Raw genomic sequence first — 19503 nt, forward strand, 5'->3', positions numbered from 1 at the left:
AACTTTAGCCAAACCTTAAACCAGAGAAGTGAGAAAATGCAGAAACAAAGGAGAGCGGTCTAACGAGACTAAATAATTGTTTAGTCATTAAGCATAGTCAAGGACCTTTAGTTCCTCCCCAAGGGCTACAGATAACATTCTGAGCCGCACGTATCCTGTGAGGTGTCTTATAGATACTGAAACCCCCCGCCAGGTGGAAGAAGTGAACTACCTGATGACCAGACTGTAGCCATGACCTAAGCTGCCACAATTCCAAGAACTGGCCTCAAGGAAATGGGAACAAACTGACCCTGGAACTATAGAGAAATTGTAGTTAAAACAATCAGGATGACGCTGGTCGGACCACCAATGACCAATGTCAAGATGACTTCCAGAGCTGCCTGTGCTGTTTCTGCGTGGAGCCCCGTCCCTCTGTCTATAAAAGCTCGTGCCCCCTGGTTGTCATTGTGGGGGGAGGGAGCCGGCCTTTGGACAGGCATCCACCCTCTCCCACCCCCAGTGGCTGGCACCCAAAATAAAGCCAACTTTCCTTTCCACCATCCTTGCCTCTTCATTGGCTTTTGAGCGGCACGTGGCCGGACCCCGGTTTCGGCTACAGGGCTGCTGTTGAGTGAAGTCCCTTTAATTTACTTTCACTTCTGTTCTCCATGGGATTGTGTGTCTGATTGAATGTTTTCGAGTTAGTGGGAAAATAGAAATTTCACAGAAATTTGCTTTGTGGCCAATTTTGCAGGTGGCATCCGTATCAGAGAGTGACAGAGGATACTCTAGTCTGGTTTGTGTCCTTTTGTTTATCTCTGAGAGGGCCAATCAGTGCCCATTTCCAGGAGGTTATTGGGACCAGTTAGTTAGCTTCATCGGTTTTGCTTGCACAGGGAAACCATGTAATACGGGTATTTTTGATCAAGTCTCTTCAGACATCCGTTTCATCTTGCGGAGAAGTTTCATTTTGCCTTACGCAGCATCAGCCAAATGGAATTTTGTTCAGTGGGAACCCTATTTCTCTGTAGATATTTTCACGATTGAAGCTGTCTTCTTTTATGATATATTACTCAGCGAATTGAAGGGAAACTTGTTGAGAAAAGGCTGGTCTAGAGAAACGAACACGTGTGTCCACATCAAAATTGTACGTCCGTGTTCACAGCAGCGCTGTTGACAACAGCCCCAAAGTGGTGACAACCCAAATGTCCATCGGCTGGGGAATGAATCCGTAAAACGCGTCTCTCCGTACAACGGATTCAGCTGTAAGAAGGAACGAGGTCCTGACACGTGCTACAACTTGGGTGAACCTTGAAAACATCATGATACGTGAAAGAAGCCTGACACAAAAGATCACGTATGACGTGATTCCTTTCGTACGAAGTATCCAGGACGGGCAGATCCATGGAGACGATGGTTTTGTGGTTGAGAGGAGGTGGGGGAGGGTAGACGGGGCGTGACTGCCGACAATACAGGGCTTCCTTGTGGGGTGATGGAAATGTGCTTCAGTGCATTACGGTGACGGTCGCACAACTTTGTCAGTATACTAAACAATTGGGTGGAATGTAAATTCTATCTCAGTAAAGCCTTGAAAACATTAGGGTGCCGCTGGGAGCAGGCTCTCAGAGCTTGTCAGTAACAGCCCCTCGGGATCCCCTTCGGTCCACAGCATTAGGCTCAGGGCTATCAGGGTTGGTTTTAGTGCAGATATTAAGGGAGGGAGGGGGTGGACGTTTTAAGGCTCACCTGTGCTGTCTCGGGCCGTGGGGGGCGGTGTTACTGATGTTTCCTCATTTGATCCGCCCGCCTGCATATGCCATGGTGAACATCATCATTTCCTCCGGCTGAGTTCCCACACGTACCCAAGTCCCCGCTGGGAGGAGGCCAGTCTGCCCATGGTGCCGCCCTCCACCAGTCCTCCTGTGAATCCCACGGGAGCCATGGCAGCCTGGGTGGGAGAAGCGTGCCCATCCCCTCGGGCTCTCCTGGCCCCTGCACTGGGGGTGTCTCGGTGTCCAGCAGCTCTCCGTTCCTGTGCTTGCTCTGGTCCTCGCCTGGGCCCTCCTGGCACCAGCGAGCGAGGCCATAACGCCTGTCCACCCCGCAGGTTCTCATCGACTGGGTCAACGACGTGCTGGTGGGGGAGAGAATCATCGTAAAGCAGCTGGAAGAGGACCTGTACGACGGGCAGGTGCTGCAGAAGCTCCTGGGTGAGTCCACGGGAAGGGCGTGGCCCCAGGCTGGACCACAAGATTCTCTACGTGGCGACATCGGTCACTCGTCCGTAAGCCGCAGCCCTGAGCCCATGGCTCCCAGGTGGGGGCCCCTGGGGCCCCGGGTCACCTGCCCTCTCATCGTCTCTCGGGTGGGGGTCCTGCCGGAGCTCCCAGTCACGGGGCTGCAGTGGGTCATTCACAGTTTCCAGAACCGTCTGTGGCCTCTGCTGTTGGATGCATGTGTACAAGGGGAGCGCGGTGATGGGGCACGAACGGGATGCCGTCTCCTCTCTGGGGCAGCCCTCCCTCCTGGCCTGCGCCCGTCCAGCTGTGAGCACCTCCAGCCTGTGCAGGCCCATCGGGGCCAGGGTGCTGGAGGGGGTGGCCCCCAGCCGCGCCCTTCGGGGGCACGATTTAGATGGGGGGTGGCGGGGGAGTGGCGAGGAGGGAGACTGACTGCGATGCTCTTTTTATGTCTGTCCCTTGTGGACAGAGTTCCTCTGCAAAGCAACATCTGTAGAGCCCTTAGTATGGGGCCGAGCACAGGGCCTGGGGTCAGTAAGGGGTAATGAACAACAACACAACAAAGACAAAGACAGAGAGATGAAGAGTGAAAGCAGGGCTGGTGGGTCCCCCGAGTTCCTCCGAGCACCGGGCACACGGCAACCATGCGTTGACCGAGCGAGTGAAGAAAGCCCTGCTGTTTCCTACCTGCAGGACGTGGGCTCCTTTTATAGGAAGTGCAAAGGCCCTGGATAGGGTCCCCAGATCCCCGTGAGTGTGGCCCGGCGGACTCAGTGTCCCCTCGTCCGTTAGGATAACTCACTTCCTGAAGGTCCCCGGGAGGCCCTGCCCCCAGCATTGGCGGGGTGCAGACCTGCTCCCTGGGCTCTTGCTACGCACGCTCTTCACCCCTTAATGACCCCACAGACCAGCGCTGTCCTGTGCAAGGGTCTTCCCAGCAGACTGCCTGGAGGGCCACTCCTTCCAGCCAGGGGCCAGCACTGGGGCGGGATCATGTTTTGCTCCACAGGGGTGTGCTGGGGAACCCGAGTCAGGCACCCGGAGTTTGGGGGGTGCTGTTGTGGGGGAGAGGTACTGAGGGAAAGCAGACAGGCGGGGCTGGGGCTGGAGAGGGGCATCCTGGGGAGGGCTGGCCCACAGGACGTACCCCTGCAGCTACCCAGATCGTGGCCTGGCCCAGCCTCCGTGTCATTCCTCAGTCCCGGGTCCCTGCGGGCAGTTTGCACACTCAGCACAATGGCTCTTAACAGACGGTCCGATCTTGGAGGGAAACCTGCAGGGTCTTGTCACGTAGACCTGGCTCTGAGGACATGGCGATGGATGTGGCCCACACGTTGTTTTGTCCTTGTTCAGTCAGTCCTCAAAAAGCACGTTAAGCAGGAGAAGATTTTGTGTTTATTTTGGTTATCCCTTCGTTGGTTGAATGAATATCCTTTGGCCTATTGTGTGGCAGGTGTGGAGATGCAGTGGTGACAGGAAGAAGGAAGTCCCCATGCCCCACTGCCGACACCCGTTCTGGCAGAGGGGAGAAAGAGAACTATTGTGTGGTGGTTCAACCTGAAACACAAATAGATGCTCTAAGAGAGGGACAAGTGCTAGGGAGAGAATCAGAGAGGTTCTGGGGCAGCGGGGCTGGGCCGGGTGGAAGGACCGGGCAGTCAGGGGCAGCCCCCCTGGGGAGCTGACATCCAAGCAGGCTTCTGCTCAGTTGTCATGGAAAGAACATTCCAGGCTGAGACTCTGCAGAGAGGAAGAGTCTGCCGTGTTTAAAGGGCAGTGAAAGGTGGCTGCAGGTGGCCGGGGTGGACAGATGGGGCCAGATCACATCCAGTCCTGACAAAGGCTTTTATTCCAAGTGACAGGAAGCCACTAGAGGATTTGAGCAGGGCCGTGACAAGGTCTGAGTTAGCGTTTTAAAAGATTGCTTGGGCTCCTGGGTACAGAATGAATTGGGGGGCGGGTCAGGAGGGGCACCTGGGAGGTTAGTCAGGGTGCTGTCACAGCAGCCCGGGCATCAGAGGAAGTGGCTCGGTCCAGGATGGAAGTGGAGGATGTGTGGGAGGTTAAAGCTGATGGAGGCATGAAGACTGCTGGCCAGGTTTGTGGCCTGAACAGCTGGTGAGTGAGAAAGCCCTTGGGAGTGGCGTGGTGGGCAGGGATGAGGAGGTGGGTGGTGCATCTGCTAAGAGGGCTGATACCCATCCTGCCCGCGTCAGCTGCAGGGTAAGGGTGGAGACCAGCAGTGCAGAGATGGTTAATGCCGTGGGACCGGGTGGCCTCACCCAGAGGGAATGTTCCAAATTCTGTGTTTGGCTGAATGCCGTGGGCCAAGAATTAAATAAATCTCTGTTCATCTAAGCTGAGAACCCCCATCTTAAAATGAACTTCTTTAGTACAAGAATAAATCTGAAATGTTATCAAGATCGTTTAGTAACTGTCACAATTTTATTATTAAAAATGTTGGTTGGGGCTTCCCTGGTGGCGCAGTGGTTGAGAATCCGCCTGCCAATGCAGGGGACATGGGTTCGATCCCTGGTCTGGGAGGATCCCACATGCCGTGGAGCAGCTAGGCCCGTGAGCCACAACTACTGAGCCTGAGCGTCTGGAGCCTGTGCTCCACAGCAAGAGAGGTCGCAACAGTGAGAGGCCCGCGCACGGCGATGAAGAGTGGCCCCCGCTCGCCGCAACTAGAGAAAGCCCTCGTGCAGAAACAAAGACCCAACACACCCAAAAATAAAAAGAATAAAAAAATTTTAAAAATCTTAAAAAAAAAAAATGTTGGTTAGAGCTTTGTTGTTTCCTAGTGTATCATCGGTCCAGCCATTCTCAGCACTGTCAGGTGCTAGATTGCTCTCGAGGTCACTGAACCAGACATTTGTGACGACGGACACTTACTTTCAGCAGAGAAGGACGGAGGAGGCATGGCTCTTAGGCTGGCACTGCCCACAAGGATTCTACTGATGGTGACGCTGCCCTGGGTTATCAGCTTCCCTCCCTCTCTGTGTAAAGACCTAGCTTCCCTCTGACTCCTGGACTTGAAGACTTGGCTGTAGGTGACGATGCTTGCTTATTGAAACAGTCCTTTGAACTGCTGCTTTGCTCACTGCCCAAAGGAGACACTTCCTGATATTTTCAGAAGCAAACATAAGAGCATTGTGCTCACTTAACACTTTTATTTCTGATGCTTTTTACATGGAGCTGTGGCTTCACTCACCCAGTCACTTGAAAACCTTGTATCCCTAAGCCTTAGACCTAGTGCTGTAGTCGTGGAAGTCTGTCTCTCAGGCTCACAAGATCAGCTCTGGATGTGCATCTGCATCTCAGCCTTAGATGCCTGTAGATGACGCCAGTGCCCTCTCTGGAGTAGAGTGTCAGGGGTGTCTTAGAGCCAGGACCCTGTAAGAAGGCCTTGCCTGCTCAAGGCACATCCTTTTGGTCCCCTCTTCAGTTGGCCCCAGCAGATGCGGTACTTGCTCTGCAGTGGCTGTGGTTGTCATTGAGTCCTGCTACGTCCGCTTTGTGATCTGTGAGGTCTAACGAGAGGCTGGCTTTGGCTCAGGCAGCCTTTTTAGCGTGACGTAGTTGCAGTTCCATCCTGTTTGAATATCTTGCATAAGGACTCCTAGATAGGCAATTCTGAAGTCTCTTGTGTGTCATGCTTTGACATACCACTGTTTGAAGAAGAGAACAATGGAAGAGAATATCCAGATATTAACAGAACGTCACTGGTCGTATTAATGATGTGCTGTTACCCTGATGAGATGCATTAGTAACCTACGTGATCCTGGGGCCCAGGGCTGCCAGGAATGATACCGATGGAGGCATTCAGCTCTTTACTTTTCAAAGGCAGAAGCTAAAACGAAATAGGAGATTTTGGCCGAATGCCAGGCCAAAGCTGACTTCTGTGCATCTGTAGAGAGAAGAGGTTTGGGGACTGGGCCCGGGGGGGTGATCAGTGGTCAGAGGAAGGGCCAGCACAGGCATCTGGAGGGTCCAGCCAGGAGGGAGGAGGAGAAGGCAGGAGTGAGGGCGATGAGGACAGAGCACAGACCTCTGGGTTTGGCCAGCTGTGAGTCACTACACTAGTAGGCCCCCTGATGCGCCCCTCTCCTTAAGAGTGGATTCCGGGGGCAGCTGCCAGACCCTCTGCCAGGGCAAGTTTCAGGGGGTGTAACTCTCCTGCATTTGCAGTGTTGTCCAGGTGAGCCACCTGTGGGCAGTGACAACGCCCACGCTGGAGCATTGAGGCAGCTCCCGGGCTGGCTGTTGTCATGCTTCTGACTCATGGCACACGCTTCTCCTCGTGAAAGGCAAGCCCTTCCTTGTGTAGTAAGTGCTCAAGCCCCGCATTCGGCCATCACTCATGTTTTCCAGCCACCGCTGAGAATCCGCCCCATCTTCCTCTGTCCTTTCCATGCTAGGAAGATAGGGGTCCTGGCCACGCCAAAACCCTGAGCTGCCCCTGCAGTCCCATCAGCGGGCAGCGTGATGCTGGCGATGAGGGCGGCCAAGGGCCTCGTTCTCTCCCACTTGGGGGAGTTACCTGAGACGCAGCCACAGGCGGCACCCAGGCACGGCCAGCCTCCTTGGTTTCTGTTATCGGCTGGGTTGCGTCCCCCCCAGAATTCGTAAGACCTCGGGATGTGACTATATTTGGAGACAGAGTCTTTAAAGTTAAAATGAAGTTAGGGTGGGCCCTCAACCCATCAGATTGGTGCCCTTATAAGAAGAGGAGGGCTTCCCTGGTGGCACAGTGGTTAAGACTCCGCCTGCCAATGCAGGGGACACGGGTTTGAGCCCTGGTCCGGGAAGATCCCACATGCTGCAGAGCAACTAAGCCTGTGCGCCACAATGACTGAGCCTGCGCTCTAGAGCCCGCGAGCCACAACTACGAAGCCCACGTGCCACAACTACTGAAGCCCAAGCGCCTAGAGCCGCAACAAGAGAAGCCACCGCAGTGAGAAGCCTGCGCACCACAACGAAGAGTAGCCCCGGCTCGCCGCAACTAGAGAAAGCCCGCGCGCAGCAACAAAGACCCAACACAGCCAAAAAAAAAAGAGGAGACTAGGATGCAGACACACACAGAGGGAGGACCAGCTGAGGATGTCTACAAGCCTAGGAGAGAGGCCTCAGGGGAGACCAACTCTGCTGTCACCTTGATCTTGGACTTCTGACGTCCGGGACTGTGAGAAAGCAAATTTCCACCGTTTAAGCCACCCACCCTGCGGTACTTTGTTACGGCAGCTGTAGCAGGCTGATACCGTTTCCTTCCCTTCTCCGTGCACGCCTCCTCCTCCCCCCGGCGTCATGGCAACCAGGTTTGGCTGGCGGCAGGGACAGCAGAGATGTGCCGGGCTCCCCGTCACTCCCAGCGGGGCGAGGCTCTAGGACCACCTGGCTCTCTGCAACCCTCCTTCCTCCCCCAGGGGCCCCTGCTCCGTCCTGTCGCTGGCTTTTGAGCACCTGGGGACGTGCTGTGTATTTTCGGGGGGGGTGTTCATGTGGGCAGACAGCTGTGGATGATTCCACTAAGACCTATTAGAAACAGATGGGGGGAATCAGAACGCGTAAACAGGAACCATTTCCCTCCTTTGTTGAGCTGCTTTGTTTTGCCGCGAGCACTCCCTGCCCCCCAAGCCGAGGTTCTTCAGGTGTGGCTGACTCCCCACTAGAGCTCTGCTCCCATGTCTGTGCTGCATCTGGTCCTGGGACAGTGCCTGGCGCACAGTAGGTGTTCAGTAACTGTTTTATAAGCGAAGGAATGAATGAATGATTGGACTAACCCTGAGCCCAGCCGATGTTTTTGTGTCATGAGAGGATCCTGAAGGGGGGATATCGAAACTGCTTGTTCTTGTTCTCATCGAGGGAGGGGAGGATGGGGGAGACAGTGTTGACGGAGCAGGGGCCTCCGGAGAAAACGCCTTCCACAGAACTTTGCTGGGGAGTGCTGGCAGCAGCTGTGTGCCGGCGGCTCACAGCGCGTCAGGCTCCGTGCCCAGCACTTTGTCATCACCCTCCCGGTTCCTGATCTCGCCGTGTCCTATGACGTGGCTTCTGTTGTTGTGCAGAGGAGATCTATCGGGGAACCCCGAGTCTTGGAATGAATGAATAGGTGGGACGCCTGGGGAGCCTTCCTCGCCTGCCCCTTAGCGGGTGTGGGGTGAGGCATCCCTCCTGCGCCACTCCGGAGGGGAGTGAAGGCGCACGGGCTGGGGCTGGGATTCAGCTTCAGTCAATGAATCTTGAGCAGATGTGACCGTGCTCGTCAGCTCCTCCAGACTGCTCCCCGCTCACTCTTGGTGAGAAAATTGTCACAGGTCTCTGAATATCTCATAATCCTTCTTACCGTGGGGTCCAGCTGTTAGAGAAAGAAGAATTGGGAGCGAATGAGTGCAGGGAGGCTGAGGCAACCCCTGAGGGCCTTTCTGTTTTCTCACCAAAGTTCTCTTCCCTCTGGGAACCCACTGGCCCAGCCTCTTCACCTCTGGTCCCTTCCCCGCAGGTCACCTCCTTACCTCCCAGCTGCACCTTGAATCATCTTGTTCATTCTCTGTGCCTATGCTGTTCCTGGGTGGGACGCCCACACTTTAATCCTTGAGCTCCCCGCCCCCCTTTCATCCTGGAGTGATTTTCTTTCTTTCTGTTTTTAAAAAAAATTTTATTTATTTTTGGCTGCATTGGGTCTTCGTTGCTGCGCGCAGGCTTTCTCTAGTTGTGGCGAGCGGGGGCTACTCTTTGTTGCGGTGCGCGGGCTTCTTATTGCAGTGGCTTCTCCTGTTGCGGAGCACGGGCTCTAGGCACGCGGGCTTCAGTAGTTGTGGCGCGTGGGTTCAGTAGTTGTGGTGCACAGGCTTAGTTGCCCCACGGCATGTGGGATCTTCCCAGACCAGGGCTCGAACCTGTGTCCCCTGCATTGGCAGGCGGATTCTTAACCACTGCGCCACCAGGGGAAGCCCGCTGGAGTGATGTTCTAAGGAAGAGGAGTGACTCGAAAGTTCAGAGTTCCGTGGCTCAGCATCCTGGCAGTCCCCGCTGTTGGCGATGACCTGCTCCACTTTGCAGCCCCACAGAGGATGGGGAGACCTCCATGTGGCCGGTTGACCAGGCGGCCCTGAGCCCCTCCGGCTTTTCCTGACACTCTGCCTTTTGCCCTTGTCCTTCTTGTTGCAGAAAAACTGGCAGACTGCAAGCTGAACGTGGCCGAGGTGACCCAGTCCGAAATAGGGCAGAAGCAGAAGCTGCAGACAGTGCTTCAGGCGGTGCAGGAGCTGCTGCGGCCCCACGGCCGGGCGCTCCAGTGGACCGTGGACAGTGAGTGGCCGCCGGGATGGGGGAGGGGAGCCCGGCCTCTGAGCTTCCTGCCGTGTCATTCGTCTTCCTGTCTGGCCTTGTGGGGTTTTTTTTTCTTGACATCTTTCTTGGAGTATAATTGCTTTACAATGGTGTGTTAGTTTCCACGGTACAAAAAGGGAATCAGCCATATGCATCCGTATATCCCCATATCCCCTCCCTCTTGCGTCTCCCTCCCACCCCCCATCCCACCCCTCTGGGCGGTCACGGAGCGCCGGACTGATGTCCCTGTGCCGTGCGGCTGCTCCCCACTAGCCATCCGTTTTACGTTTGGTAGCGCGTGTATCCAATCCGCTCACATGCCTGCCCTGAGGGAGGTGGCCAGGAGAGGAGGAGTGTGTCAGTGAGGGACTTAGTCACGCCGGCAGTGCTCTGGTTTCCCCAAGCTTCAGGGCGGAGAGGCACCGTTTCTGGATCAAGAGAGACTTCCAGCGGAAGTCTTCCAGGTTTGGGTTATAAGACGGAAGAAGCTCCGTGGGGTTCTTGGAAGGACTCTCCACCCCGGATACCGATGGCACCAACACCCAGTGAGCTGTGCTACTGGTGACTCACCGATGCGGGTCCTCCGAAGGTGATTCAGGCCGGCCCCCGGTGTATGTCTCAGAGAGCACCGGCGTTGGGAATACGTGGCATCACAGTATTTCCAGGCAGGACATAAACCCAGAAAAGTGAGGCACCGGCCAGGACAGACTGGAAAGGGCTTTGTCCTGCTGCCCTCCCCCAGCACCGTCCCCACGGCAGGGCCGCCCGGAGCGGCTGAGATGCTCTCCCTGCCGCCAAGGGCCCCTGTTCTTGGGTGAGACCAAGGCTGCAGTCAGGTTCACCCCTGGCTTCTTGGCATCGAGACCTAGGACAGACCCAGGCCCACCTCCTGGGTTGCAGGGCTGGGGGAGGGGAATCAGTAAAGCCCTGGACGGCATGATGATAACCGTCCACATCCTAGAGGAGAGCTAGTGGCCGGGGCTGGTAACCAGGGCCCTAGGTGGGGCAGGAGGCACGTCTAACACCCGCAGGCACCGTTTGCCCTGCATAGCCTTCCCTGTGTAGACGGTTGATCGCATAGAGGGAGAACTTTTAAGCACCCGAGGTAATGATGCACATCGTCGTGGTGGGTAAGCGCCCAGGTGACCTTTTTTCCCCAGTCTTTTCGCTTCTCTTGCGCTGACTGTATCCTCCTGCTCATTCCCTCTCTTCACCACCCAGTTCATTCCTCTTACAGACAACATGCTTTTGAAAGTGCTTGCATAAGTCACCTGAGGTCAACAGGAAAGAAAACGTTAGAAGCCAGCACTAATTCACCCAGGCTGTTCATCAGCTGTTCTCCGTTTTTCCATGGGCTGTGCTTCTGCCCGTGGTTTTCCTCTGAGGTCTCATTTTCACTCAGCGTCTTTATTGCCTTCCCCCTCCCGCCCCCTTTTTTCCTTTTTAAATTCAAGTATAGTTGATTTACAATGTTGTGTTAGTTTCAGGTGTACAGCAAAGTGATTCAGTTATACACACATATATATATATATATTTTCAGGTTCTTTTTCCTTATAGGTTATTACAAAATACTGAGTATAGTTCCCCATGCTATACTTGTTGGTTTCACCGCCTTTTAGGTCCTTGTTGGTTTCACCGCCTTTTAACGTGGGCTCGGGGTTCCTGTCTCATGATCTAAAGCAGCCCCTTTCCTCCCTCCCCGACTAGCGATTCACGGGAAGAACCTGGTGGCCATCCTCCACCTCCTCGTGGCCCTGGCCATGCACTTCCGGGCCCCGATCCGCCTTCCCGAACACGTCTCCGTGCAAGTGGTGGTCATACGGGTAAGTATCGCCAGCCCGGCGGTCGGCTTGCCCGCGGCTCTGCCCCAGAGGCTCCGGTGCTCGTTCCTCCTTTAGTTTGCATACTTTCTTCCTTTTCCCGTTAAGAGACTACCCTCTCTTTTTTCCTCTTGACGAAATGTATGCCTTACTCTGGCTTCAGAGTAAATGATGGAGCAGAAACAGTGGCGTTGATCTGAAGAGAGGCAGATTCAAAGGCGTGAGTGCGTGGAGGTTCACTTTTCCACATTTTGCAAAAGAGCATTCATTTCCCTGCAAAGCATTCAGGCCTGTTGAATGAGCTTATTAGTCACTGGAGAGGGCTGAGACCAGCGGAATGAAACAGATACCCCAGTACCCCAATCACAGCCTCTCTCTGTTCCCTCCCAATGACATCCATCATCCCCCATCATGTTTTTGAGGGTCGACTCTCTTGCTCCACTTGGAAAAACGTAACTGGGAGCCAGGGTCCTTCTGATGGAGGTGGAGACACCTTTCTTGTCGATTTCCCCTGCGTTCAGGGGCACAGATCCTGCCTTGGCTTCGTGTGTGCAGTCTTGTCCAGTAAGCATGTATCAAGCACCTGCTGTGTCCCTGTTCCCCTCGCCCTGGTTACCGGGGACACTGGATGAGGAGAGGGTGCTCGGGTCCCAAAGGATCAGCTGTGTCTGCCAGAGCGTCGAGGTTACGCTCGGAACATGGGTGTCTCTCGTGTTTCTGTTCCTGGAGATGTCCGGCTCCACACTCTCCTCTGGTTTTTAAACTTATCAGTCCCGTGGTCTCTGCGGTCTGCAAGGCTCTGGCTGCTCCTGTGTTTTCCGAAGCCGTCTGACCCCTCCGTTTACCCCGGGAGCTTGGCTCTGACCTGATGGGCAGGAATGTTCCTTTCTGGCCTCAGGCGAGGGTTACCTGCCGTTTGGCCCCGTTTGCCTCCTAAAGGGGAATGTTTGTGGTCGGTGGTGGTGTCAGGGACAGGGGACCATTCCTGCCACCCTCAGGATGGTCGGCCGGGAAAGGCTTCCCAAGGACACATGAGCATATGGTTCCCAAACCCATGTACGTCAGACTCTGGGCCCTAGGAACACTCTGCAGCTCAGTAATTGGGGTATTTCCTTTCAGGCCTGCACTTTGGTCCAAGAAAATCTTTGGGGTTTGCAGAACGTTCTACTCGCCCGGGCAAACACTCGCTGGCGCGTCCTTCCTTGACCAAGGTCACAGGAGGACTCTTTGGGCCACTCCCAGAGCGGGATGAAGCGGGGAGGGGAGGCCCCCGGGGACTGGCTGGTCTCAGGTCTTAGAGCTGCCCCTGGCCTGTCCCTCTGCGCCTGGTTATCCAGTTGAGATGGGGAGATGTAAGAAGTGTGTCAGTTCGCGGAGGGATGGAGTGAGGGAAGGGTCGCGTTTGCTACCTGGCAGTGTGGCCTTGGGAAATCACTTGATTTTCCTGAGCTGCAATGCTTTCCTCAAAAAATTGAGATTCTCCTACAGACTTTTAAAATATTCAGCCTTGGGACTTCCCTGGTGGCACAGTGGTTAAGAATCCACCTGCCAATTCAGGGGACATGTTCGATCCCTGGTCTGGGAAGATCCCACATGCCCCGGAGCAACTAAGCCCGTGCACCACAACTACGGAGCCTGCACTCGAGGGCCCACAAGCACAACTACTGAGCCCACGTGCCACAACTACTGAAGCCCGAGTGCCTAGAGCCCGTGCTCCACAACGAGAGAAGCCACCGCAATGAGAAGCCCGCGCCGCCGCAACTAGAGAAAGCCTGCACGCAGCAACGAAGACCCAACGCAGCCAAAAATAAATAAATTAATTAATTAAAAATATTCAGTCTCGTCTGCCCCATACCCAGCCCTGGGCCCGGTATCTAGTGGGTGCCTGATGCACATTTGATGTGCGAATAAGTGGATAAAATGTCTCCGGGCCTCCCCCGCCACCGTCCCCCGTGGGCACTCCTGAGAATCAGCCAGGGTGAGGCCGTGGGAAAGCTGACGGCCCCCGACGCCTGGCTGCTCTTCCTTCACTAGAACCAGTGGTGAGAGTTCCCTGGGAGGCCGAGCTCAGGAAAGCGTGGGGATCTTGGATCTCGAGAGGCGTCCAGGTGGGCTGCCCATCAGGTAGTGAGCTCCCCGTCCCTTGAGGCATTCAAGTAGGGGCTCACGGTGGCGGTTGGGTTAGCAGGCTGCCGCGCTCCACCCTGAGGTCTGGGCACACCACCACCGCCTCCCTCCTCTCCCCCACCATCGTTGCCTCTCGTACCTACCGGGCTCTGGGACAGGTGTGTCGCACACCGTGTTAGTGTCCTGGGGCTGCTGTAACAAAATCCCACAAACTGGGTGACTTAAAACAGATGTTTGTCCTCTCACATAATAGAGGCCTGAAGTCCGAATCAGGGAATCGACAGGGCCCCTCCGCAGGCTCTAGAGGAGGGTCCTTCCTTCCCTCCTCCAGCTTCTGCCGGCTGCCGGCACCCTCGGCTGTCCTGGGCTTGTGGACACATCCCTGCAGTCTCTGTCTTCATCATCACGTGGCCTCTTCCGTCTGGTCCGTGTTCCTATGTCTCTATTTTCTCTTCTTCTGAGGACACCAGTCACTGGGGAGGACCCACCCTAGTCCGTTATGCCCTTATCTGAACTCATTACATCTGCGAAGACCCTATTTCCAAATGAGGCCCCATTCTGAGGCTCTGAATGGACGTGACTTCCGGGGGGACCCTGTTCAACCCAGTGCACGTGTGTCGTTTCATCCGATGCCTCCCTTCTGTTACGTATGTCCCTTCATGCTCTTCGCCTTTCCCAGCTGCAGGGCGTCGAGGAGTTCTTTGGGAGAGGAGATGTTTCTTCTGAGACCTCCCACAGCTGCCAGCTCTCAGAGGGCAGGAGAGCGGGGGGCGGGGGTGGGGCAGGTTCCAGCCGCCAAAGGGTCACCCGTGTGGTCCCCTGCAGTCCATCCCCCGAGCATAGCTCGGGTGTGGTGCCGAACCTTTGTTTAGTTCTCTGTTGTCCCCAGGCTGGCCTCCCGGCCCTGGGGCCATCTGTCCACGGCCTCAGCTGCCCGCCTGCTCTGTCTGTCTGCCCAGGTGTTGATTTATTTGTTCATTTTGGGGTTTTCAGAAGCGGGAAGGCCTGCTGCACTCCAGCCACGTCACGGAGGAGCTGACCACGACCACCGAGTAAGTGGACCCGCTGCTCTGCCCCCAGGCCCTGCTTCAGCCAGGGACCCGCACACACAGGGGCCCGTTTTCCCCTCCATGTTCCTTGACCTTGAGATGGGATTTTATCGCAAGCGTCCACCCTAGCTTTCTATTCTCCGTGCACTTTCTTCAAAGTTTGTTTTGTTTTTGTTTTTGTTTTGCTGATGAAGGGCAAGATAGCAGTTTGGTTTGGTATTTAAATGAGAAATTCTAGATCTTTTATTTCTTCCCCAATAGAAAAATGATCAAATATGTGTGACATAGGCATTAGAACTTATTTACGCTGCCTGAAATCTTCTCTGGAAAGAGACCGGGAATAATAAACAAAGAAAAATGTAACAGCACATTCAGAATCTCTTATAAGGAAGAAAAGGTTGAGGGAAAATTTAAAACGGTGAACTTTCATATGGTAGGTATGCTAAACACTTCAAAGTTTTTAATGTTGGAACTAAGTTATTCTCCAAAGACTTTGGACTGTCACTCCTTATTTTGGAAGGTGAGCTTTAAGAATGTTGAGAGGCGGGTGGGGGAGAGGTGTTTAGAATGGTCCAAGGGAACTGTGGTCCTGATTCATCTAGCCGTCTGTCTTAGCCCCGTCAGGGGGAGGGAGCCACGCCTCTAAACTAGAATCTTCCTTTGATGAGATAGTCCTGAGCCGTCCCTTGCCTCTTCGAGAAGGCCAGAGGGCAATTTTTAAGAAGTCTAAAAGGCTTCAGATCTGTTGAAAATAGCAAATCAGATGGCTCTATTTTGCGTGTGGTTTTTAGGAGGCATACCCTGTGAAGTATCCTTAAAATTCACTGCCTTTGTGCCTCCCGACTAAACCTGTTTCAGATGAAACAGAGCATTAAAAATGGATCGTCTGAGCTCACCCACCTGCTCAGTTCACGGAGTGATTAATTACTGTGTCATGAATTCATGTATGGTCTTTCAAGAAGCGAGCTGACACAGGAAACCGCTCCTGGCGTGGGAGCTGTCAGGTAGATGGGAGAGACGTGCGGCCTGGCGTGCGGCCTGACGTGTGCGCACATCTGTTCCAGGCCCACGGGAGGGGGAGGGGGACGTGGTGCTAAGCCCGGCACGGGGGGCCTCGGGCAGCCCGCTCGGCCCATTCAAGAGCAGGAGGAGGGCGGCTTGGGGGAGTCAGGGGCGCACTGGCATCTTACCCATCATTGTGTGACAAACCACCCAACCCAAGGAGCTTAAAACATCGGTCATTTTATTTGCTGACAGGGGGTCAGCAGTCTTGTGGGTGGTACTGGCCGGTGGGGGCCACTGTCCCTCCCTGTGTCTCTCGTTCTCTGGGCTTCCTCCCCGGTGCCCTCAGGGTCCCCAGAGAGTGAGAGGGCAGCTGCAGGTCCCTGGACCCCCGCATGCTGTGTCCCCACCTTCTGTGGGTCAGAGCAAGTCAGTGGTCACCCTGGATGGGAGGGGGAAGGCAGATGGCCCACCGAAGGGGGCAACGGCCAGGCCCGTGGTGGGGGGCATGTTGGGGGTTGTGCAGCGATGGGAAGAGGCTGTGCTTGGCCTTCCCGGTCTCGCAGAGGGTGAGGGAGCCCTGAGAGGGTGGCGGGGGGGCAGTAGGAGCTCTGTCACCAGAGCCGGCCCCTGGGAGCGTGGCCTCAACGATTCACAGCAGCACTCGGGCAGAGGGCCTGCTTGGACGCCCAGAGGCTGAGAGGACGCAGTTCCCCTCCTTGAGGGCTGGCGGTCTAGCTGTCAAGAGAGGTTGTGTCTGTAGAAATGTGAAACCCAACCCAGGGGCCTTGTGGGAAGTGTCATGTGACCCTCAGGAAATTTCGGGGGCGGGGGAGCACCCCGAAGTCATAGTGGAGAGAGGTTTCCAGCAGAGGCCGACCAGCCTCCTGCCTGGTCTCCCGGGCTCCAGGTTTGCTCTGTCCTATGGGTCACCTCCTCCAGGAAGCCCTCCCGGTTTGCCAAGCAGGAGTGGCTGCCTTCCTTTTAGTTCCTATAGCATCTGCTGTATGTCATATTTCTGGTGCACGCGGGCTGTGTGGAAATGTGGGCTCATGAGTCTCTCTCACCATCAGGTGTCATGCAGGCGGGGCCATGCGGTGTTTATTTCTGTATCTCCGTGGCCTGGCGTCATGCGGGCGGGGCCATGCGGTGTTTATTTCTGTATCTCCGTGGCCTGCACATAGTAGGTGCTCGAGAGACTCTTTGTTAAATGATATGGAGGCAAAGAACTTGAGTCTAGAGGGATTTGGGGATCAAGCAAAGGTCTCTTTGCCTCTCAGGACGCTAGTACACAGAGGGCATTCGTGATCTCAGATCCTCAAGGAGGAACCAGCCGCCTGTCCTTCGTGGTTTCAGCTCTCACCTTGAATCAGGGCCCAGCCTGTGGTTCTCCAGCATCCTTTAGTTTTGTGATTCCTTGGAAGTACATCGTGCTCGTTCCCAGAAATGTGACCTCTGGGTAATCTGCACTCTTGTATTTTAAAGTTTAAACTCAAGGTTTAAACTCATGGTGCTGGAAGACCCGTTTTCTGCTAAAATGCTCTCTGCGTTAACCACTCCCGTGATTAAACAGCCCCCAAATGGCATTAAAGGGGTGGTTTAAATAATCATGGCTATTTGCTGCAGGTCTTGTGCAAACAGTGAGAATCCACATAAGCCCCTCTCGTTTGTAATTAGAGCGGGAGAGAATTTATCACAATGTGACTTACATTTATATAAACAACCCTTCGACTGGGCAGTAGGGGGCTCCGACTTGCCGGTCACCTCCGCCACCTTCTACCGTGCTGCTTATTAAACGGGGTTCTGAGCAGCCCGTCTGATGGTCCTCTCTGTTCTTGTTTGCAGGTTGATGATGGGTCGGTTTGGTAAGTAACCCAGGGGTTGGGGAGAGGGGCTGGGGAGTCTGAGGTCGCCGGGCACTGTGGGGCTGCCCCAGGAAGTCACACAGGGGCAGCAGGGCCCCGGGTGGGTTTTGGCATGTGGTTTGCTTCTCAGAGCTGTGGGAGCCTGGGCGGGGATAAGCAAAGCACGGTGGAGGGAGTGAACCAGGATAAAAGGGGGGGTGGCGATGTCCCAGTGAATACAGAGCATAGTCAGCTAGCCGGAGGGACCTTCCTTATGGGATGTATTTTCGTATATAGTTTTCCACCTTAAAATCTCCAGCTTAACAGACCTTAGAGTCAGGCAGCCTTGGCTCTGGTCCCAGCTGGGTGACCTTTGGCCTGCTCCTTCACCTCTCTGTTCCCCATCTGTGAGATGGGACCTCGGGGTTGTTGAGAGGATTTTGTGAGACAATCAGTGTTCACTCTATTTGGCCCAGGGCCTGACTCTCTCTCTATTCGTGTTGGTTTCTCTATTACTGTTACCGTTAGTAATAATAAACTCTTGCTGTTCTCAAAGAACTGTTCCCTGCCCCGTTAAAGGCCCACGACCCCATCTTCATCTCAGCGAGGGATGGCAAATAAAGGGGCCACTTGTGGCGGTGTATAGGCCCTTAGGGATGGGAAGCCCCAAGCTCTTGGCCGCAGCAAGAAGCAGCCTGTGCCAGGCTCACCGCTTTGGGGAATATTTCAAAACAAGAAGCCCTCCACCCCCCCAGATACCGTGTTCTCCAGGGAGCAGAGAGGGGAGCGTGGCTGTTAGAAGAGAAGTGGAAACCAAATAGAAGTTCCCCCCCCCGTGCCTTGTGAGCCTGCCAGCTGGAGCTGGTCCCTAGCTGCGGGGGCCTCTGGGTGAGGGGTGCACCCCAGAGGCACCCACGGGCTTGGCCACGGGGCCTCTGTGACCTCATGGCGATTATGGGGACGGATGCCAGCGCTGCCCCTCGTGTACAAAGGGGGGATGCAGCTCTTTAGTTCTCAAAGGTCTTGAACCAGAGAAAATGCAGCAATTAAATGTCCTTAAGTAGTTCTTGAGCCGTGCTGGGCAAATTCAGTCTTCACTATTTTTTTGAAGTAGCAATTCAGTTCTTTTTAATGGCTTTATTATTAAAAAACATTTTAAAAGGGAGAGGAAAGGAAACCTCCTGTGTCCAGTTGCTGAGGGTGCAGACAGGGTGGGGAGGGCAGCTCCCAGGGCGGCATGGGGCGCACAGAGTGGGCGACGTGGGCGGCCTGGCCCTGCCCTGGGTCTGGGTGGGGGCCCGTTGGGAGGGGGGCCTGGAGCGCCCTTCTGTCGCTTCCCTGTCCTTTCTGCATGGAGGGGCTCAGAGCCCGTGGGCCCGTAGAGGCCCAGAGGTGACTTGAGCGGGGCCCTGGGAGCATCTTGAAGTGTTGCTTCGTTTTCTGTGTGTTTTCACTTCCCTGGGCGGCATGGGCCTGGTTTGAGGTTTGGGGGGCTCGGGGAGACTCAGTTCAGCTGGGGGCTACGCGCGGCCTCCCGTGCAGAGGGGTGGAAGCTCGGCCAGGAAGGCCCTGGCAGCCCTGAGAAGGGGCCCCTGAGGGTCTGGTGGCCAGGGGGGCGGCTCCTTCTGAGAGCCACCGGAGACGGCGGAGCGTCAGGGGGCTGTTACACCCTGAGAAGCCAAGGAGTCGGGAGTCGTTCTCAGAACTTCCGAGGCCGCCCATGCTTGTGAAATGCAAACAGGTAATTAGTGGGTGACAGGCGACTCATCTGCCCCCGGTTTTGGCTTCTGCTGACACAGGCCCCGAGGCCTCCTGGTTACCCAGATACGCGGCAGCTTCCGCTGGCCCTTCTCCCGCGGCAGCCTTCGGGGCCCCCACGGCCCTGCTGAGGTTGAGGTCGGACCCCATCACCTCCCTCCGGGGTGCTGGTCCCCCGATGGTCCCTCGAGCTGGTTCCTCTGCACCCCTCAATCTTCTCACTGCCCCCAGCTTGCCGCAAGCTAAAGCCGCAGCCCTTGCCGGGGCCTCCCAGACCCCCTTAGACCACCCCTCCTCTCTGCCCTCCTTCCTCCGCCTGCATGTCTGTCACCCACAACAGCACCCCGGGGCT

The 19503-nt window shown here is 55.4% G+C and overlaps 1 protein-coding gene across 2 annotated transcripts in view; it reads left to right on the forward strand.

Moving 5' to 3' along the window:
* Window positions 1-19503, forward strand: part of PARVB (parvin beta) — a 112680-nt gene that overhangs the window by 71689 nt on the left and 21488 nt on the right. For both annotated transcript variants that reach the window (XM_033405211.2, XM_004279572.4), the window contains exons 4-8: window positions 2087-2189; window positions 9390-9530; window positions 11259-11374; window positions 14492-14550; window positions 17395-17414. In XM_033405211.2, coding sequence (XP_033261102.1) covers window positions 2087-2189; window positions 9390-9530; window positions 11259-11374; window positions 14492-14550; window positions 17395-17414 — 439 coding nt within the window. The remainder of the gene's footprint in view (window positions 1-2086; window positions 2190-9389; window positions 9531-11258; window positions 11375-14491; window positions 14551-17394; window positions 17415-19503) is intronic.

Source organism: Orcinus orca, chromosome 11 (assembly GCF_937001465.1).
Source record: "Orcinus orca chromosome 11, mOrcOrc1.1, whole genome shotgun sequence".
In the NCBI taxonomy this organism is placed as follows: Eukaryota; Metazoa; Chordata; class Mammalia; order Artiodactyla; family Delphinidae; genus Orcinus; species Orcinus orca.